At 49.6% G+C, this 26641-nt stretch overlaps 1 protein-coding gene across 1 annotated transcript; it reads right to left on the bottom strand.

Annotated features, from left to right (window-relative positions):
- Positions 1-636: 636 nt before the first annotated feature.
- Adgrg5 (adhesion G protein-coupled receptor G5) lies at positions 637-26641 on the bottom strand. The gene is made up of 12 exons (XM_026395724.2): positions 26572-26641; positions 10368-10468; positions 10071-10146; positions 9051-9214; positions 8382-8518; positions 7464-7580; positions 6081-6233; positions 5260-5381; positions 4823-5091; positions 2821-2938; positions 1042-1319; positions 637-737 (listed from the first exon to the last, which is right to left on the bottom strand). The coding sequence occupies exons 2-12, from the start codon at positions 10429-10431 to the stop codon at positions 637-639; spliced, it is 1599 nt and encodes a 532-aa protein (XP_026251509.1). The 5' UTR covers positions 10432-10468; positions 26572-26641.

Here is a 26641-nt window from a genome sequence, read left to right as displayed (position 1 = left end):
TGGTGGCTGACCTGAAGGGACTGTGGGGGTCTTGGAAGCACGGGAGGAGGATGCCCTGGAGAGGACTGGACCGCCCCATCTTTGGGACAGATGGGCTCTGAGTTGGATGTTATCATTTGGGGGGTGAAAGGAAAAGTGGCCTTCCTTGAGCGCAGGCTGGTGAGGCCTGGGGTGGGGCCCTGAGGGCTGGCAGGGGCCGCGGGTCAGGTGAAGCCTGATCCTCCCCAGGAGGAAGGTAGGGACCCACTCCAGAAGGCAGGGGAGGCCACAGCGGGAGGCCAGGAGGGAATGCCACCCGCACTGACATTCTTCTCCCCCGGTGTTCAGTCTTCACACAGCTCCCGGTCAGCCACTTGTCCCCACGTCACCGATGTGGAAACCCAGGGTCCATGATAGGCCCCAGATCACTCGGCAGGACTCAGAGCCAGGCCTGGGAACGTGGCCTCCTGGCTCCCAGGCCCGAGCTCTGCCGACAGGCCCGGCCAGCAGGGCGGACCCCGGCCCACGCCGCCCTCTGTGCCTGGGGAGGCGGTGGAGGTAGCAAGGCCCAGGAGGCACCAGGGCCTCGGTGTCCTGCGGCAGGCCTGCCACCGTCTCTGGTAGGAGCCAGGGCCTTGGGCCGCAGGCGGTGCCGGGTCACTGCGTCATCTGGGAGGAGCTGAAGGCCTCCATCTCTGCCTTGGCCTCCGCCTCCGAGTGGCACCTCTGGAAGAACAACCACAGGAAGAGGAAGAAACCTGCAAGAAAGGACCCGTCAGTGGGCGTCGCTGAGAGCAGGAGCCTCGCCCGGAGCCCAGGGACCCGGAGCCGGGCTGAGCGGGGCCTCCCTGGGCCCAGGAGTAGTCCTCAGAGCCTCCTCCTCTTGGAGGACAGAGGGAATGGCCTCCAGGAGCCAGAGGACCGGCCCCGCTGGCCCAGAGAGCACTTCCGTGCAGGCGAGGCTGCACCCCGCTCGGCAATGACGCAGCGCCCCTGGTCCCCTCGCCCTCGACCTCCCAACCGCTGCGAGCAATCCTCGGGCCTCCTGCCCCCGGGGCCCACCGTAGAGCGAGTTGACGATGGTGAAGAGGAAGAGCTGGGGCAGCAGGAAGATGCCAAAGGAGAAGAAAGCCAAGGACCAGGTGGTGCCCAGCAGCACGGTGAGGCCCAGCACGGTGACAGCGTCCCTGCAGGCCCGGCCGCTCAGCGCCCTGTTCTGTGCCCACAGCCTGCGCAGGGCCCACAGCGCCCAGGCCAGCACCGCCAGGTTGAACAGGGACGTGACGCCGCTGTAGCCCATGACCAGGACCTGGTGCACCTCGGGGCTGCACAGCCAGCACCTGCGGGGGACAGCGAGGCACCAGGTCAGCGCAGCTCCGAGCCCAGGGGGGCTGCCTCTGGATGTCATCTCGACTTGCGGCCCAGACGATCCTTTCCTTCTTTTCTCCCCCCCCCCTCCCCACCCTGGCCCTAGGTCCTCCAAGCCCTTCCGGTCTTTCCTGGCCAGAGGTGCCGCCTCTTACCCAACCTGAGCGCTGGGCGGCTGCCTGGCATGGACAGTGCCGCGCGGTTCTCATGACCCACACGGCGGGCACTATCCCTCCCCACCCTGAGGACGAGGAAACTGAGGCTCCGGCTCAGGAACCTCCAGTCCTGCTGGAGTCGACCCACACACTAGTCAGGGGCAGAGGTGGAACCTGAAGTCCCTTGGTCCGAGCCCAGACCCTGTGCCCCTGTCACGGTCACCTCCTCAGGGACCCCAGGGGCTCCTGCTGCTGCAGCCACTGTCCTGGGAACAGCGCTGGGGTTCATGTCACTGCTAGGTGATGCACTAGCAGCAACAGCCCCTTCACCCTCTTAATCCGTCAGCGGACATTTGGGTCGTGTTCCAGGGTGGCGTGAGGAATTCGAGGGTATTAACGACGGTTAAGAGGTGAAAGAGGGTCACAGAAGCCAGAGTTATGGCTTCCGGAGGTGGAGGGAGGGGAGGGAAAATTACAGGGAAGCTAGTGCCTCGCCTAGGGTCCCTAACGTCCCTGTCATGTGTCACTTCAACTCTTGGGTCCCTATCACATAGTCTATAGTAAAACACACCTTTGAGGAGGGTGAGTCACACCTCCTTGGAGACACAACCCGACCTCCAGAGAGAAAGCGGCCCCTCCCCTCACCCAGCTCTGAGCCCTCGGGGACAGTGGGATGAGGCGGGCCTGGTGGTTGGGGTCACTGGCTGCAAGGTCCAGCTCTGCCACTGACTGCCTGGGTCTCCTTGGGCGAGTTCCAGGGCTTCTGTGCCTCACTGTCCTAACTCTACAGCAGGCTTGACGTCGCAGCTTCCAGGAGGAGGCAGCAGACTGTCCCCGGGCCCCCCAGGGCCTTGCCTCCCGTCCAGCCCCAAGGACACTGAGCCCCATCCCTGTCCTGCCCTCCCCCAGGTCCATGCACTCTCTTCTCAGGCCAGGGGGGTCTGTGGGGCCTGGCAAGGTCGTGCCCTGGAGCAAGTTGGGAGGAGCCGGAATTGGATTAGTGAAGCACGGGGCTGAGAAGGATGGTCAGGGGCAGGCTGTGCTGGACAGTCCACTGGGAGCTGCAGGCCAAGGCTGGGCCCAACAGGCAGGCTCCACTGCGGGCCTTGGGAGCCAAGCGGGCCCCTCTGACCCACGGCTTCCTGGCGTCAGCTGGCGCAGCTGCCCTGCAGGAGATTGCCACATCCGGGAGGAGGAGTGTGGCGCCCCCCCACATCCCCGTCTGAGCTCCTCCTCGCCCTCCAGCCAGGCCTGACCTGCAGGACACCCGTCTAGAGCCCCAGGCCCACAGGGCACTCTGCCAACGCCGGGCACTCACATGGACGTGTTCCCGAGGATCGTGCCATTTTCCAGGCTCCTGGAGATGGGAATCACACGGGGCCCGTACACGGAGCTCTCGACGGCGAGGAGAAGCAGCACCAGGAGGGCAGGGACCCCTGAGGGTGGGACAAAGGCTCAGGAGGCCCAAAGGGCTGACCCTCATCTCTGGGCCTGCTAACAGGGAACCCCACTGGGCAGGGGAGGGGAGGGGCCGCGCTGAGCTCCAGCCTCTGAGCACTGAGCCTGCGCTCTCAGAGGAGGCTCTTCATGAGGGATGGCTCTAGGACAGAAGAGGAGGGGCAGTAGAGGGGACCACCCGGGGAAGAAGGGGTGAGGAGCAAATGGGAGAGAGGGGTGAGGAAGTAGACATAATTGAAAAAGGGGGAAGGTGGTAATGGAGGCACCGATGATGGAAGGAAGGAAGTGGTGAGGATGAGGATGATGGTGACGATGGAGATGATGGTGGGAGGTAGTGGAAACGGTGGGGCTGGGGATGGTGGTGATGGAGGTGGAGGTGGTGATGGTGGTGGGAGCAAGGGAGGGATGGAGGTGAGAGTATGGAGCTGATGGTGGTGAATGGTGAACTGGAAGTGGAGTTGGAGGTGATGATGGTAGTGGGAGGAAGTAATGGGGTTGATGGTGGGATTGGAGGTGGGTGATGGAGCTGATGGAGGTGGTGATGTGGTGGTAGTAGAAATGGTGGCCAGAGGTAGAGGTGGTGATGGTGGTGCTGGAGGTGGAGGTGGTACAGCTAATGGTGGTGGAGATGGTGGTGGAGATGGTGGTGATGATGGTGGTGATGGAGGTGGAGCTGGAGGTGGTGATGTGGTGGTAGTAATGGTGGTTGGAGGTAGAGGTGGTGAGGGTGGTGGTGGAGGTGATGGTGATGGTGTTGGTGGAGGTGGTAGAGCTGATGGTGATGGTGATGGTGGAGATGGTGGTTGAGGTGATGATGGTGATGGAGGTGGAGCTGTGTTGGTAGTTATGGTGGGCTGGAGGGGAGTTGGTGGGGCTGACAGTGGTGGTGATGGTGGTGTTGGAGGTGGAGGTGGTAGAGCTAATGGTAATGGTGATGGTGATGGTGGAGGTGATGGTGATGGTGATGGTGATGGTGGAGGTAGAGGTGGTGATGGTGGTGTTGGAGTTGGAGGTGGTAGAGCTGATGGTGACAGTGGAGATGGTGGTGGAGGTGATAATGGTGATGGAGGTGGAGCTGGAAGTGGTGATGTGGTGTAGTTATGGTGGGCTGGAGGGGGGTTGGTGGGGCTGATAGTGGTGGTGGAGGTGATGGTGATGGTGTTGGAAGTGGAAGTGGAGGTGGTAATTGTGGAGCTGGAGGTGATGTGGTGATGGTAGTAATGATGGTTGAAGTGGAGTTGGTGGGGGTGATGGTGGTGGTGATGGTTGTGTTGGAAGTGATGGTGGTGATGGTGATGGAGATAGAGGTGGTGATGGTTATGGTGATGGTAATGGTGGGTTAAAGGGGGTTTGGAGCTGATGGTTGTGGTGATGGTGTGTTGGAGGTGAAGCTGGAGGTGGTGATGTGGTGGTAGTAGAAATGGTGGGTTGAAGATGGAGGTGAGAGTGCTGATGGAGGTGGTGATGGTGGTAGAGGTGGTGGTGGTGATGGTGGCAGAGATGGTGCTGGTGGAGCTGGAGGAGGTGATGAGGAGGTAGTAGTAATGGTGGGTTGAAGGTAGAGGTGATAGTGGTGATGGAGGTGATTGGTGCTGGTGGAGCTGGAGGAGGTGATGAGGAGGTAGTAATGGCGGTGATCCTGGTGTTGGTGGGGCTGATGGTGGTGGCGGAGGTGGTGATGGAGGAACTGGAGGAGGTGATGTGGAGGTAGTAATGGTGGTTGCAGCGGTTGGTGGGGTGATGGTGGAGGTGGAGGTGCAGATGGTGATGAGACGGGCTGCAGTGTGTGTGTTGACAGAGACACGGGGGTGGCAGGGCCGTCACTTGGGCCCGCTGACCCCTAAGTGGGCAGGCGGGCTCACCCCAGCCCAGGGCGCCCAGCTTGAGCGCGTATCTGCGGATGTAGACGTTGTAGACGCGGCCGAGGAGAAGGTAGAGGTTGAAGCCCTCGATGGCCATCCAGGTTTGGCAGCTGAGCAGCGCGAAGTGGAGCGTGGCCGCCAGGGCCGAGCACGCGGGCCCAGGCACCGGGGCCACGGCCGCCGTGGCGCTCAGAAGGAAGGCCACGTTCAGGAGCAGCACGGAGCCGTGCAGGTTCATGTGGATGTGCGTGACGGCGTCACTGAGCTTCCTGGGGTGGGAGCACGGCGGGATGTCACCGGGCAGCGCCACCCACTGGGAGGCACAGTGACCCCACTGCGTGCGCTGTGACCCCTGCCTCCTGGCCCCGCCCTGGGAGACCCGGTGGGGACCAGGAGGAGGCCGAGCAGACGGACGGGGCGCGGAGGCAGGGGCATACCTGGCATAGAGGTGCAGCACGATGGTGAGCAGCGAGGCCACCACGGAGATGCTGCAGCCCACAAGGGACAGGTACTCAAGGGGGGCCTGCAGCTCCTCGGGGAGCGGGGCCGGCGAGAGTTGCTGCGGGAGGGAGGGGGCTGGAGCCGGAGCGTGGACATGTCCTCCCCGGCCCTTGACGGAGGGTCCCTTCCCCGCAAGCGCAGCCTCCCTGGCAGATGTAGCGACTTTCCCCCAGAAACTCCCATCCCCCCCATGCAAATGCCCCTCCCCCATCCTCTGGGCCCCTGTGGGAAGGGGCCCCACTTCTCCCACCCCGGGTATGGACGGGCTACCAGGCCTGGCCTATCGGAGCCTTCCCCCTCCTGCCCATAGCAATTGGCTCAAGGGGTGAGCACATGATACACATCAAGCCACAGGATTCAGTCCCAAGACTAGCTGGCAGAATTGGGTAAGAAAGGCTTTTATTCCACTGGCCTGAAAGCTCCCAGGGCATGAGCCTGGAATTGCTGGCAGTCATATTATCCAGTGGGGAGACCCTGTTGGAGGGCCAAGCCAGCACGGATCAAACACAGTTGAAGAACAGAGAGAGAATCCTGTCTCAGTGCTATTCAGTTCCTGGACCAAGCCATGCCTGAAACCTCCATAGCCCAACCTTTTCAGGAACATGAGCCCCTAAGTTTCTTTGTGTGTGTGTGTGGTTTAAGCCCACTTGAGTTGGATTTTCTTCCTCTTATACCAGCTTTTGCCTTGCCCCTCTTCCAGGGGCATGGGAGCCCTGTGTGGCTCTGACTCCCTCGCCCAGCCTGGATGCACACGTACCATGAGAACAGCAAAGTAGGTGAGGTGGTTGCAGTGGCAGAGCACCTGGGAGGGGGAGGGCTGCTCTGTGCGGCAGCCCTCGGGGCTCCAGGCCCCCCAGTGGTGCTTGCTGGCTCCCTTCTTCCAGAAGACACAGGTCAACGTGTAGCCTTCCTGAGGGGAGATGCTGGGTCAGTCCCGGGGGAGCAGGGAGGGGCCAGACTTCAGGGTCTGGGCGTCCCGGGGGGCAAAGCAGGCTCCGGTGCCTCCCTCCAACACGTACGGGGCACGGGCTGAGCTTGGGCATGGGACAGTCCCAGATGCCGACCACACGCCCACCAGGGACTCTCAGAGGGACCTGGGCAAGACGCTAGGCTTCTCTGAGCCTCAGTCTGCTTGTCTGCAAAGTGGGGTCGTTCATGCGCAGGTTACGAGGGAGGCTGGTGCAAAATGAAAGTCCCCGGGGCCTCCTGAGGCCCAGCGCTGGCCTCTGGCATGGTAGATGCTCTATAGCCAGCGGTCCCCCTTCTCCCCTTCTCCCACTGGTGAGGGCCACGGATGACCCAGACCCAGGCCCAGAGGGGGAGAGACTCATTCCAGCCACACGGGGCAGCGCCTTGGAGACCGCAGAGGAAGGGCCAGAGGCGGGGCACCGAGGCCTCCACCCCCATTTCCAGGACACTGGAGGTAGGGCGTTTGCTCCAGGGGGAGGGAACTGCCCGGAGCAGGGAAGGAAGGTCCAGGGCAGTTCTGGTGAAGCCGCAGGGACATGGAGCTGGAGGACAGGGCTCTGAGCTTTTCAGCAAGGACAGGGACAGGGAAACAGGGCACTGGGCTGTGTCCACCTAGTTCCCCCTATTCCACTACGAGGGTTTTCACTCCTCCACCCCCATGACTCAGGTGGGGCCAATCCACACGTTCCGTCCCCCTGGGCACAGAGACTGGTTCAGGGATGGACACATGACCCAGTTGAGCCTTTAGGACCCTGGATCCTGATTTGCACTGGTGAGGTAGACCCCCTGGAAAGAGGGAAAGGAAGCCCTCCTGATTAGCACCCATCTTGCCAAGGCAGGAAACAATTGCCGAGAGATGGAGAGAGACTGACCCATAATAGTACTGTGTCAGTCCCTGGATCCAGCCATGTCTGAAGGTGGATCACCCCTGGACATGTCATTGACGTGAGCCAAGAATTCCCTTTTGTGCTTAAGCGGGCTTGAGGTGGTCTTCTATCACTAGCAACAGAAAGAATCCTGAAGAATGCAATGAGTGAAAGTTTCTCATCTCCTTAGTAGGAATTTTCAGAATGTGACGGCTCCTCAGGTCTGAGTTTGGTCAAACCAGTGTTCAACAGGAGAACCACAGAGGGGCAGGGGTGGGGTGGAAAGGGGGGTACTCCAACAGTACCAAGCTTTGGTTGTGCCAGAAGCTGATGTTGACTGGCTCTGTGAGGTTGTCCACGTGGCTGCGGTCCAGCTGGGCCCCCAGGACGTAGTTGTTGAGCAGGGATGAGTTGCTTTCATCCTGGAAGGACATCAGACCAAGGGCTGAGGGCCCAGGGGAGACCAGAGCCCTCTTTCCCAGCCCCTCCTCCCACCACCTGGGGCTCTCCTCTCACCCACCACCAGGGGGCGCGCTGCCCATTTGTTTAATGCATTCCACCCTCCAGCCCTCACCTCACACCTATCCTCAATTTCAAAGCCAAGGTTGAGAGGCACCTTCTCTAGATTCCCCTGGCACTGTCCCTTGGGAACACTCCGCCCCCACCCTCATTCATCCACCATTTTATGGTTGCCATCAACCTCACACTAACGTTAAATCCCTAAGATCTTTTTTTTTTGTGAGGTGGGTGGGGGGTACAGGGAATTGAACTCAGGGGCACTTGACCACTGAGCCCCATCCCAGCCCTATTTTGTATTTAGAGACAGGGTCTCACTGAGTTGCTAAACAGCTCGCTTTGGCTGAGGCTGGTTTTCACTCGCGATTCTCCTGCCTCAGCCTCCTGGGCCACTGGGATTACAGGTGTGCGCCACTGCATCCAGCAAATCCCCAAAGTCCAGGTGTGGAGACAGGTTCTCAGGGACAGGGACCTTGTGCCTCGGTGTCTGTCACTCACACAGGCGCACACCTGTGAGCCTTCTTAGGTTTAATTTGCAGATTGTGAGGGTACCTCCCTACAGCTTGTTGGGAAGCTGAGGCCCGGTAAGGGCCTATGGCAGGCCAAGGTTGCACAGTGGGCTGGTCCCCACTCAGAGGCCAGCAGTGGCCTGCAGTGTCCCCAGGAAGGGGCCGGCACCTGCCCTCCTCCACCCACCACCTGCTGACCTGGAAAAAGTAGGTGGTGAAGAAGTAGACGCAGATGAGCCGCAGCTCCCGGGGCCGGGCAGCGCAGGCCTCTCGGGTCAGCTCTGCGGGGAACTGCATGGAGTGCGGGACCCGGGCCTGCGGAGGGCCAAGACAGGCTGAGCCCGGTGTCCAGGGCCTGCGGGCCTGGCCCCAGTGCCTTTGCTGACCCAAACCTTCCGGGCCTCACCCTCTGCAGTTCCTTCCCCGGGGGGGCTCCGTTGGCAGAGCCTTGGACTGCCCCTCCCCCGGCCCCAGGGCCCAGCGTCCATCAGGGGCTCCAGCCTCCAGCTTGGGTTCTGGACCCCACCCAACTGAGGTCCCTGAGCACGGAGCCAGGTCAGCACTGGTACCAACCAGGCATCCAGCCAGGATCACGCAGGTACTAGCGGAGCCAGGTTCCCTGGCCTCTCCCAACGCTGCCACCCGAGGGACACACCTCCATCTGACTTGGGACAAAGGGGGACGAAGACACCGTCCTTCAGGGGCCATGGGCGCCTCCCCTCCTGCTGTTCCCACGCTCCCAGTTTACAGAGGAGGCAGCTTCAGCCACTCGGGGTGACGCCTGGGCTGGGGCCAGGCCGCAGAGCCTGGGGACAGTGTGGACCTTCACCTCCCACAGGACATCAGGCCACCCCTTCTCCCGGCCACCTCTGACCTGCGAGACCTGCTCCAGAGTGCGGCTGCTCAGTGCGAGGCCAGCGAAGTCGCAGCCCAGCTTGAAGATCAGAGACTGGATGGTGCGCGTCTCCAGGCTCAGTTTGTCCCCATAGAAGCTGGCGTTCAGCAGCCTCTGCTCCAGGCCCTCCACCTGCCTGAGGGCCCGACACGCGGCCAAGGGGCAAAAGAGAGCTGTGGGTGGCCTGCGCGTGCAGGGTCTCCCGTGCCCCAGCCTGTCACTGCCACTCCAGACCATTGCAGGGTCCCTGTCACACCCTGACCTTGGCTTCCCACCCATCTCCTTCTCCCACTTGACTCCTCTTCAGGTCCCAGTTTGCTGTCACCACCTCCAGGAAGCCTTCCCTGACTGCTCCCCCTAAGGAGAGACGTATCTCTGTGCTTCCTAGTGGCGGCTCTTAGCCCGAGTGGGTCACCAGCATTGACCTCTCACCCAGAGCTGCTTGGTCACTGAGTCACAGACCATGGAGGCTCCAGCCACAGTCCTAGAGTCCCTGCCTAGGAAAAGGCAGAGACCCACTTGGTTTTATGACATCGATGGTTAAGGGCTCCTGTCCTAGACAAAACACTCCAGGAGGACAGGGACATGTCTCTTTTCCATTTCCATAACCTAGCATCAGGCACACAGTGATTTCTCGATAAACACAACCTGACAAATGCAGTTAAGAGTCTACCCTGGGCTGGCACCGCGGTAGACTGGCACCGCGGTAGGCTGGCACCGCTGGCATGCCAATAATTCCAGCAACTCAGGAGGCTGAGGCAGGAGGATTGCAAATTTAAGGCTAGTCACAGCAACTTGGCAAGGCCCTGTCTTGATGATGCTCAGTGATACAGGACTTGCCTAGCTTGTGCAAGGCCCCGGATTCAATACTCAGCACCACAAGAAAAGAAAGAAGGAGAGAGTCTGCACGGGACCAGGGCTGGGGCACTAATTCGGGGTAAGGTTGGGGCAGGAGCACAGTTGACCGAGAGGTTCAGCTGGACACCACTCACCAAGCAGGAGAAGTCAGCTTCCGGCCCTTGGCCTGCTCCATGTTCCGCATCCAGCTCAGGAGTTCTTGCGCTGTCTCTGTGGGGGGCAGGACCGTCCTCCCCCTCAGCCTGCACCCTCAGCTGCCCCCTGGCCCACGGCCTCTGGACCTGCCATCCCCAGCCGGAGACTCACCCATGCTGCTGCCCCCAGGAGGACTAGTGGCCCCCTTTCCATCTGCCTGGGTTTGAGCCCTCGGCCTTCCACAGCACAGCCCTGGGCCTCCATGGGGTCTGACCCGGCCAGCGGAGCCTTCTTACCTGCGATCCTGCCCTGAGAAATCAGAAAGCACAGGCAGACGAAAAGGGTCCTGCAGCCATCCATGCCCTGTGGCCAGGTCTCTCCAAAAGTAGCTCCTGCCCTGGAAAATGTGCACATACCACCTTCAATGTGGTCAAAGAGCCACCTCTGACTTCTTCCAGGAGCCTGGCATGTCCTGGGGTTGGGACCTGCAGCCTCTTCTTAGCTCCTCACCATGCCTGCGTTTCAGATGAGGAGGCTGAGGCTGGGAGGGCGGGGTCTCGCTTTGCTTGAAGGTGCCTGAAGCCGGGTCTCTGTGACTCCAGAATGTTTGATCACTGGGTAACAGCTGCCATCCACAGCTCTGCCTAGACACCCTCCCATAAAGAGGACTCTCTGGGGACTCCGTAGAGCCCCCCACCTCATCCTGGGGGGAACTGGGAACAAGCAACATCTGAGTCAGTCCCTCCCTGACATTAACCTGCCCTGGGTCAGGATCTTCTAACAGGAACCAAGAAACTGCTTAAACTGACTGTTCCAAGAAGAGTGTCCTAAGGCTACCAGCATTCGGTGTTCCTCAATGAAATGGCCAAGATCTAACTGATGGGAAAGCTCTCCCGGTCCCCAAGCCCAGACAAGCAATGGAGTTTTTAGTGCTCCACTCTTAAATGTAAATCGTCCCAACAAGCACTACTGGAGATGTCAACCCAGGCACCCTTTCTCAGAAAGCTGCTGGAGGATGCACCCCAACCAAATGAGGAAGCGAACCACGAAAGAACACATGATGTACAGGAATCCCCACCGCAGGGCAGGTGAGGCTCCCCAGAAACTGTGCCAAGAGGCTGATGGTTAAGAACAGGATGGGCGGGGTGACTGGGGTTGTGGCTCTGCGGTAGAGAGCTCGCCTAGCACATGCAAGGCCCTGGGTTCGATCGGGCACACCCTGTCCCGAGGGGCAGGGGAAAAGAAGGTTCCAGAAGGAATTCCTCCAAGGACTAGGATTTATATAGTCGTCATAGCAACACTGAACAGGAAGGTTGTTTCTCCTTGTGTAAAAGGCATATTAAAATGATTTCCACTTCCACTTTGGATGTAGAGAGCCACGAGACAATGTCACTCCAGCGTGACCATGGAAAAAAGCCGAACGATTTATTGATCCATTGTTGAGCCCTTCGAGGGCTGAGGTCCAGGGCAACCCACCGAGTTGGTTTCTGAGAGTATTTGGAACACAGGTTCAAGGTGGTGCCCGGGTGCCATGGAGAGGAACTCTTTCCCCTTTCTACACTCTGTGGAGAAAGCACAGTTGCCCGAGAGGAGACCAGAAGAAAACAATCCATGTCTGGAAGAATTTTTTTTTTTTTTCCCAGAACTGGGGATTGAACCCAGGGATGCTGTATGTCCCCAGCCCTTTTTATTTTTATTATTTTTTAATTTTTATTATTTTTATTTTTATTATTTTTTGGTTCTGGGAATGAAGCCAGGGGCACTCAACCATTGAGCCACCTCCCCAGCCCTTTTTAAATTTTATTTAGAGACAGGGTCTCACTGAGTTGCTTAGGGCCTCCGTTAAAATTGTTGAGGCTGGCTTTGATCTCACAACCCTCCTGCCTCAGCCTCCCGAGCTGCTGGGCCTTTTATTTTTTTACTTTGAGACAAGAGTCTGGCTAAGTGGCCCAGGCTGGCCTCGACCTTGCTATCCTTCTGTCTCAATCTTAATGAATTCTTCATGGCTAGAGTGGCAGCTTAGCATCCCGAGAGATCCAGATTTCAAAGGAGTTCAGGGCTGGGGCTGTAGCTCAGTGGCAGAGCGCTTGCCTAGCACGGTGAGGCGCTGGGTTCGATCCTCAGCACCACATAAAAATAAAATAAAGGCTTGCTGTCCATCTACAACTACCAAAAAAAAAAACTAGTTATACATTTAATAAATACATACATAAATAAACAAAAGAGGTCCAGACCTCTGACAGTCCCTCCCTCAGTCCTCCCTGGGAGCCGATGAGACTGATTGGAAGGGGCAGGGCCTGAGAGAGGCCCCATGGTGACAAGGACCCAGGGAGGCGCAGCAGTGCGGGGAGAGGCCCTCCTGAGCTCTGGGTCTGCAGAGGTCAAGGTGGTGCGGGTGCCCTGGGGACGCCTGGCTCTCCTGGGAGACTCCCACACCGGGGCTGACCTGCCCCAGGCGGGTCTGACCCTTCTCAGGCAAGAACAGAAGCCGCCCCGCCCCCACCCTGCACCGATGGTGAGAGCCTCTGGACACTGGCCGCAGCAGGACAGCCACCGGTGCTGGCATCCTGACTGACAGGAAGGGGCGGGAGCAGCCCCCCACGCTGCTCAGGACCTCCCACCCATCAGGCCCAGGTGGCTCCCTGGGGTGGGGGACAGGAAGTCTGCCTGCACTCCCGCACCTGCACTGAGTTGGGAGGAAAACAGGAACCCTGGCGAGTCCCCCTCCTGGGCTCTCGTCTGAATGTCTAAGACCGAAACTAGAGCAGCAGAACAAGAAGCCGCCGCCCCCACCACAGAACTTGCACCAGGGGACCAGCAACCGCAGACTGAGCTGGGGAAGGAGCTAGAACCCGGCCGGAGAGCCCGTCGGTGTCGCATTGTGCAAGCTGAGCACCAAACAGGGACACCGAGAAAATCCCCGGGGACTCAAGCCCCGATGCTCAGCACAAAGTAATCACAGACGGTAACTATGGCAACGAAAAACCTGAATCAACCACAGACTCGATCAACTCAATGCCCTCTACCAAAGCCACAGATACAAAATATGCCCATTTCTAGGAGTAAATATGGTTTGACTCACCCACTACTGTCCTCTTATGCACAGTGCCTGGAGGCCAGTCAGGGACTCCATGGCACATAATAAAACCAAGTAAAAGAAGAGGCCTGGGATAGCCAGGTGCAGGGCACCCAGCTGAAATCCCAGCTACTGGAGAGGCTGAGACAGGAGGATGGCCCAAGGCCAGCCTGGACATCTGGGAGAGACCCTGTCTCAAATAAATAAGGGCAGTGGTGGAACATCCCTGCATTCAGCCCCTAACTCCACTTAAAATAAACAAATAAATGAAAAGGGACCCAGGACTGGGGAGGTAACTCAGTGGTAGAGTGGTTGCTGGCTTAGGCCCTGGTTTCAATCTGCAGCATGAAAAGAAGAAAGAAAGAAAGGAATGAAGGAGGGAAAAGGGGGAGGGAGGGAAGGAAGAAAAAGAAAAGAAAGAAAGGAAGGAAGGAAGGAAGAAAAGGAAGCCATTATTGAGACATAAAAGATGTAGTGAGAAAAATGAATTCCAAGAACATACGGGAAATTGTAGGAGGCCATAGAAACTACTAAGGATGGCCAAGAAGAAGTGATGGAAATGAAAACTCCATATCAGCAATGAAGAAATCTTTCAATGGATTTATCAGCAAACCAGTCCTAGCCAAGTAAAGGCTCAGTAAACCTGAAGATAGAGCAATATAGATTACCCTGGCTGAAACACTGTGTTACTCAGCCTACCAATACTATAACAAAATACCCAAGATAAAAACTTATAAAGAGAAAAAGGTTACCTTTGATTCACAGTTTTAGAAGTTAAAGAATCAGAAATAGAAGATACGATGCATTGACTCCATTACTTTGGGCTTGTGGCAAAGCAGCACGTCATGGTAGGTGGATGTGACAAGCAAAACTGCTTATATCAAAGAGAAAAAAAGAAAAAAGAAAGGAGGAAAGGATCAAGTCCCATAGTCTCCCCTGAGTAGACCCCACCTCTCAAATTTCCACCACCTCCCAGAGCATCACCCTGGATAGAAAGCACTTAACACAGGGGCTTTGAGGAGGGACTTCAACATGTAAACTGTAACAAACAATATTCCAATATGTACGTCATTGGAGTCTTGGGAGTAGAGAGAGCAGAGAAGATACAGAAACAGAAACAGACAAACAATAGAAAAACAACAGAAATAAAAGAGTGACATTGAAGAGAAAATGGCTAAAACTTTTCCTAAATTATTAAAAGAACAAACCATAGATCCAAGGAGCTCTGCCAAACCCAGAAGGATGCATCTAAATAAAATACACCCCGTCCCATCATGGACGTGTGGCTGCAAAACCAAAAAGAAAGAAAATCTTGAAGGGCGTTCGGAGAACAAGAACCAGGATAAACAGTAAGGACGAGGAAAGACTTCTGATCAAAAACTGTACGAGCCAGAAGAAAATGTAGCATATCTTTCAAGAAAAACCCATCAGCTTAAAATTTATGCACAGTGAACATATCTTTTAAAAAATGAAAGCCAAATAAGAACTTTTTCAGATGAGCCAGGACTTAGAGAATTCATGGCCAACAAACTTGAACTGAGAGAAATTCCAAAGGAAGTTCCTAGGGTAGAAGGTAAATTATACCAGATGGGAATCTGGACCTGTACAAGGAGATGAAAAGTGTTGGATTTGGTAAAAATGTGTTAAATATGAAATAATTAATTTTTATATCTGTAATAGTGCAGGCATATTGTGGGGATTGTAATACTGTGGAAGAAAAATGGCACAAATGGCAAAAGCGTGAACATGAAATATTCTGTTGTCAGATTCTTATGCTGTATGTTAAGTGTTGCAAGGTTATTTGAAGGTCAATCGTGGAAGGTTAAATTTGTATACAGTAAACCCAAGAGTAACCCTTAGAAAAAGAAAACAGTAAGATAAGATGATAAGACGATCATAGAAATAAAATCATTTAATTTTTCTACATTCTTCTATGTATATGCCCATCTTTTACCCTGCACAAAAGTCAACTCAAAGTGCATCGAAGATCTAAGAAATAGACCAGAAACTTAGCAACTTCTAGAAGAAAACACAGGCTCCACTCTCAAACATATTGGTGCCGGCAGTGACTTCCTTAACAAGATCTCTAAAGCTCAGGACACAATGCCAAGAGTTGACAAATTGGATGGCATCAATTTAAAAAGCTTCTGCACAGCAAAGGAAACTGGAGAATGAAGAGAGAGCGCACAGGATGGAAGAAGATCTTTGCCATCTGCTCCTCTGACAGAGGATTAATGTCCAGAACGCACAAAGCACTCAGAAAAACTTAACACCAAAAACACAACTAACCCAGTCAATCAATGGGCAAAAAGAACTAAATGGGCATTTAAATACTCACTCTAAAATAAGACACGGCAAGAAGAAAATGGAACAAAGAATAGGCAGGACAGGAGAAAATAAATAGCAAGGTGGTAGGTTAAAACGCAGTCATAGAGACAATTACACTAAATATAAACGGACCAAGGCAGGTGCAGTGGCACACGCCTATAATCCCAGTGACTCAGGAGGCTAAGGCTGGAGGATCATCACAAGCTCAAGGCCAACCTCAGCAATTTAACAAGACCATGTCTCAAAAAGTAAAAAGGACTAGGAATATAGCTCAGGGGTCTACCACCCCTGGGTTCAATTTCCAGTTCAAAAAATTACACACACACACACACACACACACACACACACACACACATATATATATATATATATATATATATATATATATAAAATTTAAAAATAAATGGACCAAATGCTCTGGTTAAAAGGCAGATTATCAGCCTGGATTTTGAAAGCTAAAACCAAGGTTTACTATTTATGAGAAAGACATATTAAATATAAAGATACCAATAAATTCAATGTAAAATGGTGGAACCCAGATACAGCAATAATAATTAAAATGGAATAGTTAGATTAATATCCAAAAAAAGTAAAACTTAGAAATATTATTAGGGGGGCTGGGGATGTGGCTCAAGTGGTAGCGCGCTCGCCTGGCATGCGTGCGGCCCGGGTTCGATCCTCAGCACCACATACCAACAAAGATGTTGTGTCCGCCAAAAACTAAAAAATAAATATTAAAAAAAAAAAGAAATATTATTGGGGATAAAGATTCTACAGGACAAGAGCCAGGAGCTGTGGCACATGCCTGTAATCCCAGTGACTCAGATGACTGTGGAAGGAGAATCACAAATTTGAGGCCAGCCTCAGCAACTTAGTGAGACTCACTCTCAAAATTTTTGAAAAAAAGGGCGGGGTGGGGGGTGTGGGCTTCGGGCATTACCCACCCAGTACCCAAAACTAAAAACTAAAGATTATATAAGGCTAAAGGTATAAATTCATCCAAAAAAATCTTAAATATGAATGCACCTGATAACAGAGCTTCAAAATTGATAGCACTGAAAGCAGAAACACACAAATCAGCAACTGTAATTGCAGGGTGTAATATTTCTTTCTCTGTACCTGATAGAACAAGTAGATATAAAATCAAAACTAGAAGACATAGCAACACTGTCAATCAACTTAATCTTAGTTTATAGAACACTCTACCCAACAACCTCAAAGTTCACATTCTTCTCAGGTATTCATACAACATTCACAAAGACAGACCGTACACTTGGCTATAAAATAAATCTATATTTAACAGGACTAAAATCATACAAAGTAAGTTCTATGGCCACAAGGGAATTAAAATAGAAATTAATAATGTAATACATGGAAATTAAATAACAAGCTATTAAGTAACCCCGGGTTAAAACAAAATCACAAGGGAAACTATGGCTAAAGCAATGCTTAAAAGAAAATAGATTTTGATGGACTTATTTGAAAAATATTTACCAAGCATAGATGCATTAAGTATGTTGTTTGAATCACCTTATAACCCAAAAGTGTCTGTGCAAAGCCTGTGGTAACTAGATCTAGGTTTACTGCAAACAGAGAAACTTAAAATATCAGTTATAACGAGATTCTGGAGACAGCTCTGTGGGTGAGAGAGCCATTAGTGGTCTAATGATCAATAGCTGTCATTCTTCTTCCTTAGTCCTTTCGTGCATGGCATTACTTTGTAGTCCCTAACTGAGCTGATTACTGCTCTTCCCCCTTCTTGTGAGATGCTGCTATTAATATAAGTGCTTCTGTGATTTTTTTTTAAATTTTTAAACCACTTGAAAACCAAAGTTTTTATTTTATTATCTAAATTTGAACTTGAGGTTTTGGGATCCTGTTATGAGAGTGAACCTTTATAGAAAGTAAACTTGGTTACTGTAGAATTTCATACAAAATTAAAAGCATGAAGGTAAAAAAAAAGAAAATGCAGAGCCTTAAATGCTTATGTTAGAAATGATGGAAGATTTCAAGTCACTGATCTAAGCTTCTACCTTGATAAAGTATAAAATTTAAGCACCAAGTAAGCAGAAGGAAAGAAAATTATATAGAACATAAATCAGTGAAATAGAAAATTAAAAAGAAATGAAGACAAATCAATGAACCTAAATGTTGGTTATTGGAAAAAATAAATAAAATTGACAAATCTCTAGCCAAAAAAAAAAGGTGGAGGGAGAATGACCAATATCAAGTATAAAAGAGGGTCTATCACTGCAGACCTATAGACAATAAAAAGTTAAGGGAGGGGCTGGGGATGTGGCTCAGGGGTGGAGCACATGCCCAGCATGCAGGATGCCTTCGGTTCCACCTCTAGCACTGAAAAAGGTCAGGAAATAATATTAACAGTGTAAGGCTTAACAAATTATATTCATCATACAAAACAAAACAAAAAAAAATTCTTGAAAGAAACACAGATTACCAAAGCTTACTCAAGAAGAAATAGAAAATATGAATAGTCCTTTATTTATTAAGCAAATTAAAACCTTCCCATAAAGAAAAAGTTAAGCCCAAATGACTTCACCAGAACATTCTTCCAAACATTTAGGAAATGATAATACCTCCTCTACAGAAACTCTTAGAAAGAAATAGATAATAACAATCTTAAGCCCAGTCCTTCAGAAAATAAAGAATGTGGGAACATTTCCAAACTCATTTCCTGAGGCCCCCCATATTTTCACAGCCATAGGCATTTCAGGAAAAGAAAATTATAGAGCAATGTCCCTCAGGAATATGTATCCAATCCCAATCAAAATTTCTGCAGGATATTTTGTAGAAACTAATAAGATGATTCCAAAATTTACACTTGAGAACTGGGGTTGTGGCTCAGTGGTAGAGCACTTGCCTAGCACGTGAGAAGTCCTGGGTTCGATCCTCAGCACCACATAAAGATAAATAAATAAAATAAAGCTATTGTGTCCAACTACAACTAAAAAATGATTATTTGTTAAAAATTTACACTTGAAAGGGAAAAAACTGTCACCAGGCCCAGCGGTGCACACCTGTAATCCCAGCAACTCAGGAGGCTGAGGCAGGAGGATCACAAGTTGGAAGCCAGCCTGGGCAACTTAGCAAGAGCCTGTCTCAAAAATAAAACTAAAAGGGCTGGAGGTGTAGTTCAGTAGTAGAGTGCCCCTGGGTCCAATCCTCATTACTAAAAAAAAAAAAAAAAGACTTAGAATAGTGAAAATATTTTGAAAAAGAACAAACCACAGGACTCACACTGGCAATGTCACACTTACATAAAGCTGTAGTAGTCAAGACAACGTGTTATTGGCATAAGGACAGATGTGCAGATAAGGTGAAACAGAAGAGTCCAAAAATACATCCGTGTATTGATTTGTTTTAAAATTTGTATTATTATCATTTTTTGATCAATTGAATTCTGACAAACATGCAAAGGTAATTCAGTGGAGAGATATGATCTTCAATAAGTAGAACATTTGGCTCTCCAATGCCAAAATAAAAAAGAACTTGGATCCATAACTTGCAACATACAAAATTGAACTCAAAATGGACCATAGATTGAAATACAAAACAAAAACTGTAAACCTTGTAGGAAAAAAAAGAGAGAGAGAGAGAGAGAGAGAAATTCTTTCTGACCGTGGATTAGGAAAAGATTTCTTAGAAACAACACCAAAAACACACTCCATAAGAGAAAAAAAAATTAGTAATTTGGATGTCATCAGTTCTGTTGTTTGAAGATCACTATGTATAGAGGATGAGAAGACCAGCCAAGTCTGGGAGAAAATATTTCCAAATATAATAGCTGATTAAAAAACAAAAACATCAACAACTTGTATGTAGAAAATATGAAGAACTCTTACAATTAATAAGAAAAAAATCCAATTAAAATGGGGAAAGAGCTGAATAGTCACTACACTAAAAAAGATGGCAAATACACACATGATAATATGCTTAATATTAATAGTCATTAGGGAAATGCAAATAAAAACCACAATGAGATATTGCTACACACCTTCTAAAACTGGGAAAGTCAAGTATTGTGGAGGATATAGAAGATCTGGAATGCTCCCCATTTCTGAAAGGAATGCAAAATGGGACAATCACCTTATAAACAACTTGGCAGTTTCCAATAAAGCTGAAGATACACATACCTTACAACCAACAATTCTACTTCTAGGTATTTACCCAAGAAAAATGAAAACATCTTTTACTTGAAGACTTCCACATGCATAATAGCTTTATTCATAATAACCAAAATCTGGAAACAATACAAATTCCATAAACTGGTAAAAGCCAATTGTGGTATATCTATACAATGGAATATTATTCAGCAAAGAACAGTTATGAATGGCTGAAATAGTCAATGTTTGGGTGACTCTCCAAATCACAAGGCTAAGTGAATGAAGCCAGACACAAAAGATTCTGATTCCACTTACAAGATCATTTAGAAAAGTAAAAACAACAGGATCAGAGACCAGATCAGTAGTTATCAAGGGGGTAAGGAAGAGATATTAACTACAAAACGGCACAAGGCAACTTTTCAAGACAAGAGGAATGTCCTATATCTTGATTGTAATATATGTGTAACACGCCTGCGTACATTTATCAAAGCTCATTAGACTACTCTCCAATAGGGCGAATTTGAAGCCAGCTACAGTGGCACATGCGGGTGATCCCAGCACCTTAGAAGGCTGAGGCAGAGGGATTGCAAGTTTGAGGTCAGCCTCAGCAACTTAGCCAGACCCTGACTCAAAATAAAAATAAAAGAGGGCTGGGGATGTGGCTCAGTGGTAGAGCACATCTGGGTCAACTCTCCAGTACCCCCGAAAAAAGAAGGGGTGCATCTTATTGTATATGAAGTGTACCTCTAAAACCTGACATTAGAAAATCAAACCAAAACACACTGAGAGGTCAGAGAAGACAAAATGGAGAGGGCAGGAGAGGGCAGGAGAGCTAACCTTCCTTCTCTCTTGAGGAAGAAAATTCCCAGGGCTTCCAGGAGGAAGAGCCCCCAAAATTCAAAACGCCTGTTGGTGGCAGTGGCCCAGGGAGGTAGTTAAGGACAGGATCGTCCATTTCCTACCACTGGACTTGCAAAGGTCAGCACCCAGGGAGAGGCTGTAGGGACAGGCCCATCCTCCAATCCCCACCTGAGACTCGAGAGTCCCATCACAGAGGGGACTGTTCGGTGACATATAGGAAAGTCATATTCTGGATAACCTTTGACTCAGGAAATTCATTTTTATGACTCTACCCTGTTGAAATAATAGTGCGAGTCAGGAATAAATACCCACAAAAATGTTTAGGCTGGACAATCAGAGCATGGATGTTGGGAGGGAGGGATTGGAAGTAAACTATTCTAAGGCTCTGTCTTGTTCAAAGATGGATGGATTAGGGCTGGAGGTATAGCTCAGTTGGTAGAGTGCTTGCCTCACATGCACAAGAACCTAGGTTCAATCCCACAGCACCACCACGCCCAAAAGAGATGGATGCATTAGCTGGGCAGGTGCCTGGGAGCCTGAGGCAGGAGGATCACAAGTTCAAAGCCAGCCTCAGCAAAAGTGAGGTGCTAGGCAACTCAGGGAGACCCTGTCTCCAAATAAAGTACAAAATAGGGCTGGGGGTGTGGCTCAGTGGTGGAGTGTCCCTGAGTTCAATCCCCGGTACCTACTCCTCAAAAAAAAAATGAATGGATTTAATATATTAAATAACATTAGATTTAGTATGCTAAATATTTTTGGTGAGGTTTCAAGGGCACCACTAAAGTAATAAAAACAGTTAGTATATATGGACTGGGGTTGGGGCTCAGTGGTAGAGCGCTTGCCTCACACATGTGAGGCGCTGGGTTCAATCCTCGGCACCATATAAAAATAAATAAATAAAGATATTTACATATATATATAAAATAGTATAACTTTTATGCAAAAAGAGGAAGTAGAATATTCTGTGAAACTTTAGTAAGAAAATTAGAGGTTTGCTAATTTTGCTATAATGAATAGACAAGAAAGATTTGCAATTAACGTTATGCTGGTGTGTAACTGGGGCTTCTAGAATCTAGTTTTATATTGTTTCAACAGCATTAGTACAGTTCCATTCCCCCCCCCCTTTATTTTTCCCTCTTTTCTAATAATAAAAACACCGTCTGCCCCTGGTGCTGACAATGTAGTAGAGAAGTAGGAGAAAGCAAAAACCAAACCAAATCAAACAAAAAGCAGTTTGCATAAGTATTTGAAAGGACAAGGGAAGATGGGGGAAAACCGAGTCCACATACATCAACCATTACAATAAATGCAAACGGCTAAACTCACGGGCTAAATGCTAGATGGCAGATTGGATAAACCGGTGATTGGTTTGTGAGGAAGTGGTGACAAATACTGCATCATTTTTTTTTTTTCAGGAAATACAGCTGTGGATGGAAGAATCAAATAGGTTTAAGAGAAAAATTTTTAGAATTATTCAGATTTAAATGTCAGGTGCTTCCACAGGGACGTGATGGGTAAGGACTGGAGGAAAGAAAGGCTTTGTACTTGAACTTTGCTCCAAAGAGTAGGTGTGACCTTCCAAAAAAGTGGTATCTTGGAGTATAAAGGCTAGAATTTGAGAAGGCCTGTGGATGGCGGCAAGCCCAGCCACGTTAGCCAGCGGCGCAGGGCCCTCCTCGACCACTTTTCGACGCACAGGGACTACAGGAGCCTGACCATCAACCTGCACGCCAGCAACAGCACCTGTTCCAGGGAGACTGCACCTTGACCCTCAAAGACCCTCCTTGACCTTGACCTTGACCTTGACCTGTGAATCTGGCACTTCCACTCCTGAGACTCTGGAAAGGTTGGCGGCTCTTGGGCAGTTGGTGTTCCTTCTAACAAAGGAGAAAAGGTAGGGGAACATGCCGTGTTCGACCCATTGGAAATGCCCACCACGTCCACCACTCGTTGGGAAGATCTACTGGTGTTTGTCGAAGGCCTTCGCATAGAATATGAAAAAGCTGCTCTCAACTTGCTCCACAACCTTTCAAAAGTTTTACTACATCTGGAAATTCTAAATGCAAAGAGGTTGCCCTCGGATGGTTGAGTTAGAAAATAACATCTTGTAAATGCCCATTTGTTTTAAAAAATCAGAAGTGTCTTTGGGAAGAGACTTTGAAATGGATTTGTTAGACCACCTCTAGGAATCCTGTCCAGTGGGTTAGAGAACGTGGAGAAGACTTTGATGGTGAGAAGAAGGAGCTCTTGGGCCAGATAGGTTTTATGTAAAAGACATTCTCCTACAACGATCACCATTGTTTTGTGAGTACATTGTATTCCTCATTAGTATATATGTAGTTGAAAATGCTAAGTACTTTCCTGAAAATAGCTGTAGTTCAATGGTTGAGCACTTGCCTAGCGTGCATGAGGCACTGGGTTTAATCCTCAGCACCACATAAAAACAAACTAATGTATCCACCTAAAACTAAAGATACATAAATAAATAAATATTTTTTAAAAAATAGCTAGACATTATAGATGTTCTAAAGTGCCTGGGATATGTTAAAAGTAGAAGTGGAAAATATAACACATTTTGTAAGTTAAAAAAAAAAAAAGGATGCCTAGAATACTACTGTTTACAACAAGAAAGACTTGAAAACAATGTATCTGTCAATCAAGGGAGGAACAGTTCAGTAAATCAGAGCTTCGCCCCTCTGGAACAGTTTGTCAGTTTCCTGTAAAACCTAATGTGCATCTACCACGTGACCTGGCAATGGTATTCTTGGGCTTTTATCCTGGAAATCTAAAAACCCATGCTCACAAGAAAACCAGTATATGAACATTCATAGCAGCTTAATTCATAACAGCCCCAAAACGACCCCCAATGCCCTTCAATGGATGGAAAGTGATACACCCACGTCATGAAATACAACTCAGCAATATAAAAAATAATTAATTTGCCAGGCACAGTGGCACAGAAGGCTGAGACTAGAGGATCATGAATTCAAAGCCAGTCTCAGCAAAAGCAAAGGCCCTAAGCAACTCTGGGAGACCCTGTCTCTAAAAATACAAAATAGGACTGGGGATATGGCTCAGTGGTTGAGTGCCCCTGAGTTCAATCTCTGTACCAAAATACTCATAATAATAAATTTGAAAAAAACAAACAAACAATTATTGGTACACACAACTTGGATGGATCTCAAGGGAATTCTCCAGAGCAAAAAAAAGGAAGGAAAAAAAAATCTCAAGATGGAGCGAACTATATGATTTGACTTGCATAGCATGCTTGAAATGAAAATTATAGAGATGGAGAAAGGATTAGTGGTTGCCCGGGTGAGGTTGGGTATGTCTATGAAGGGGTAGCACAAGGATCCTTGTGGTGACAGAACAGTTTTGTGTCTTCGTTGTGGTGGCTGCTATGGGAATTTACACATGTGATAAAATTGCATGGAATTAAATAGGCACCCACATCACACACATGCGTAAATGAGAGCCTATAAAACTGGCAGACTCTGAATAAGGTCTGCAGATTGTACCAAAGTTACTTTCCTGGTTTTGATGTTGTATTGGCTTTTTTTCTGTTGCTCAGGATAATTCCCCTGGAGATCTATCCAAGTTGTGCATATCAATAGCTTTTTTCAAGTGTATTTTTTAAAAATATATTGCTGAGCTGTATCTCGTGTGGATGTACCATAGTTTGTTTTAACCATGCATCCATTCAAGGGACGCTGGGATTGTTCCCAATTTGGGGCTATTACAAATAAATTTGCTATGAGTGTTTGCTTATAACCTTCACAACAGGAAAAAAAAAAAAAACAGTTTGATACTTAGGATTCTTTTCAATCCTCCAAATGACTATATGTTAACATAGAAAAAATAATAGTAACATATTGCTTCTAAAAATCAAAAACCATGTTGCAAAACAATGAAATCTCATCCTGGCCCCAAAATCCTATTTCTTTTTTTAAAATATTTTTATTAGTTATTGAGGGATCTTTACTTATTTATTTGCTTATATGTGATGCTGAGATTCGAACCCAGTGCCTCACATGTGCCAGGCAAGTGCTCTACCACTGAGCCACAACCTCAGCCCCCCAAAATCCTATTTCTTACATGTGCAAAAGCAGGATAAGCATCCAAGAACAGGCAGGAGTTGCTTCTGAGAGGGGAGATCATAATCTCCCCTTTGTTTTCCTTGTCTACAGTTCCTCATGTTCTCCCCAAAAGTTGTAGTTATACATTTCTCAAATTGCATTTACTCTGGATAGTTTAGAAATTTACATCTTTCGAATATTTTATATTTGATAAACAAATACAGAAGTCTGAAATGCAAAGCAGTCCTCCACCCTGCAGATGCCCCCTCTCAATTCCCAGCGACCCACAGGTACCACCACTTCTAGAATTCCATGTCTCTTCCAGAGTTTCTCCATACAGATATAGGCGAACAGAATTCCCCCCACTTTACACAAAAAGTAGCCCACCCTATGTATTGTCCTGCATTTGCTTTTTTGTGTGACGGGGGAGGGCAGGTACCAGGGACTGAACTCACGGGCACTCAACCCCTGAGCCACATCCCTGCCCTGTTTTGTATTTTATTTAGAGACAGGGTCTCCCTGAGTTGCTTAGCACCTCTCTGTTGCTGAGGCTGCCTTTGAACTTGCCATCCTCCTGCCTCAAGGATTACAGACTCTACTGTAGCCAGCCACTTTCACTTTTCTTTCTTTCTTTCTTTTCTTTTTTTGTTACTGGGGATTGAACCCAGGGGCGCTGCACCCCTGAGCCACATCCCCAGCCCCACTCTTTGCTTTCTAAGCTTGAAAATACATCTGGGAGAGCTTTGCACAACAGGGTCTAGAGAGACTCCACTTTTTCAACCACATACTGTAACATTGTAGAAATAAGCTAGAATTGATTTAATAGTCCCTATTTGTAGCCATTTGTGCCAGTTCTAGCCTTTACTCTTATAAACAACCCAGCTGGGTTGAAGCGGGTTCCCAGGAGCAAGTTCCCCATTTGTTCATTTGATTATTGGGTTATATGTTTCCTTTTAATTTCTAGAAACTCTTTTGTAATAGGAAAATCAGCTCCTTGTCTATTACAAGCTCCGTACTTTCTCTTTGGGCTTCTGGATTCTGAGTCCTAGCTAGAAACCCCCTCCCTATTCCAATGTTATAAAGGAATTCTCCTGCATTTCTTCTGGTAATTTTATTGTTTCATTTTCACATTGGAATCTTCAGCCTGTCTCCTTGGTCTTAGGAGATAATTCGAGAAATAGACTTGATCTTACTTTTTCCCCAAATGGTCACCCATTTTTCTTAATACTATTTATTAATATGTACTCATTTTAAAAGAGAAATGGAGACTTTGGAGTCCGAGTGCTGGGTTCTCACTTATTTGGCTCTTTGGCTTTGTTTGGCTGTGTTACCTTGTGTGACTCACTTGCCCACTCAGAACCTCAGAGAAAAGACATGGGTTGGGGAAACAACTGAATGAACAAATGGGAAATATTTCAGGTATGAAAACAGAGGCCTCAGTAGAAGAGGACCTAATAGTATAGAAGACCCCTGGCCAACCCCTGGCCAACCCCTGGAAAACTGAGGACCAGCAGGCAAGTGGATCTGACTGCCAGAGTCTGGATCCTCTAAGGCCAGGTACCAAGGCCCTTCCACGCTGCTCCTAGGCAGGTACGGAGGAGGAGCCTGACCCCACAGCACACCTGGAGAAATCAAGGCCAAAGCAGAAGTGACCCCTTCCCCAAGCACCCCAAATAGAAGCCGTGGCTTCTGCCCCCTTTCCTAGGGGCAAACCACCATCTTCACTTCTGCATGTGGCCTCCAGGCGCCCTTCCTATCCCTTCAGAGGCGCCCACACACATCACCCACACCCTGGGCCATCCAGGTTCCTCCCCTGAGATTTACTGCCTGGAGCCCTTGGAGAAGTAGAAATCCCTCTCCCTGACTTCCAAGACGGTTCCAACAGGCTGCGAGGAAGCTGAACCCCAGGAGAGAGGCGTTGGCCTGGGGTTCTGCTGCAGGCCAGTGGCCAAGCTGGGACTCCACTCAGGGCTCCCGATTCCAAGTCCCCGCTCTGCCCGCTGCACGCTGCAGCCTTCCCAAGATGGCTGGGTACCTGAGTTGCTGTCTGGACAAGTACAAAGCTGTTCAGGCCAACAGAAAAATGAGACGCAGGTGACACAGGA

The sequence above is a fragment of the Urocitellus parryii genome, chromosome 15 (genome assembly GCF_045843805.1).
Source record: "Urocitellus parryii isolate mUroPar1 chromosome 15, mUroPar1.hap1, whole genome shotgun sequence".
Taxonomy (NCBI): Eukaryota; Metazoa; Chordata; class Mammalia; order Rodentia; family Sciuridae; genus Urocitellus; species Urocitellus parryii.
Note: the sequence above shows the minus strand (reverse complement) of the source record. Positions and strands in the feature narration are given on the sequence as shown.

Bases quoted from the DNA above. Each gene is read 5' to 3' on its own strand.
- Adgrg5 (XM_026395724.2), bottom strand. From the start codon at position 10,431: ATGGATGGCTGCAGGACCCTTTTCGTCTGCCTGTGCTTTCTGATTTCT. The intron at 2,939-4,822 runs GTGAGCCCGCCT...TCCCACCCTCAG, and splicing joins GCTGGGCGCCCTGGGCTGGG to GGGTCCCTGCCCTCCTGGTG. The intron at 1,320-2,820 runs GTGAGTGCCCGG...TGTCCCCCGCAG, and splicing joins ATCCTCGGGAACACGTCCAT to GTGCTGGCTGTGCAGCCCCG.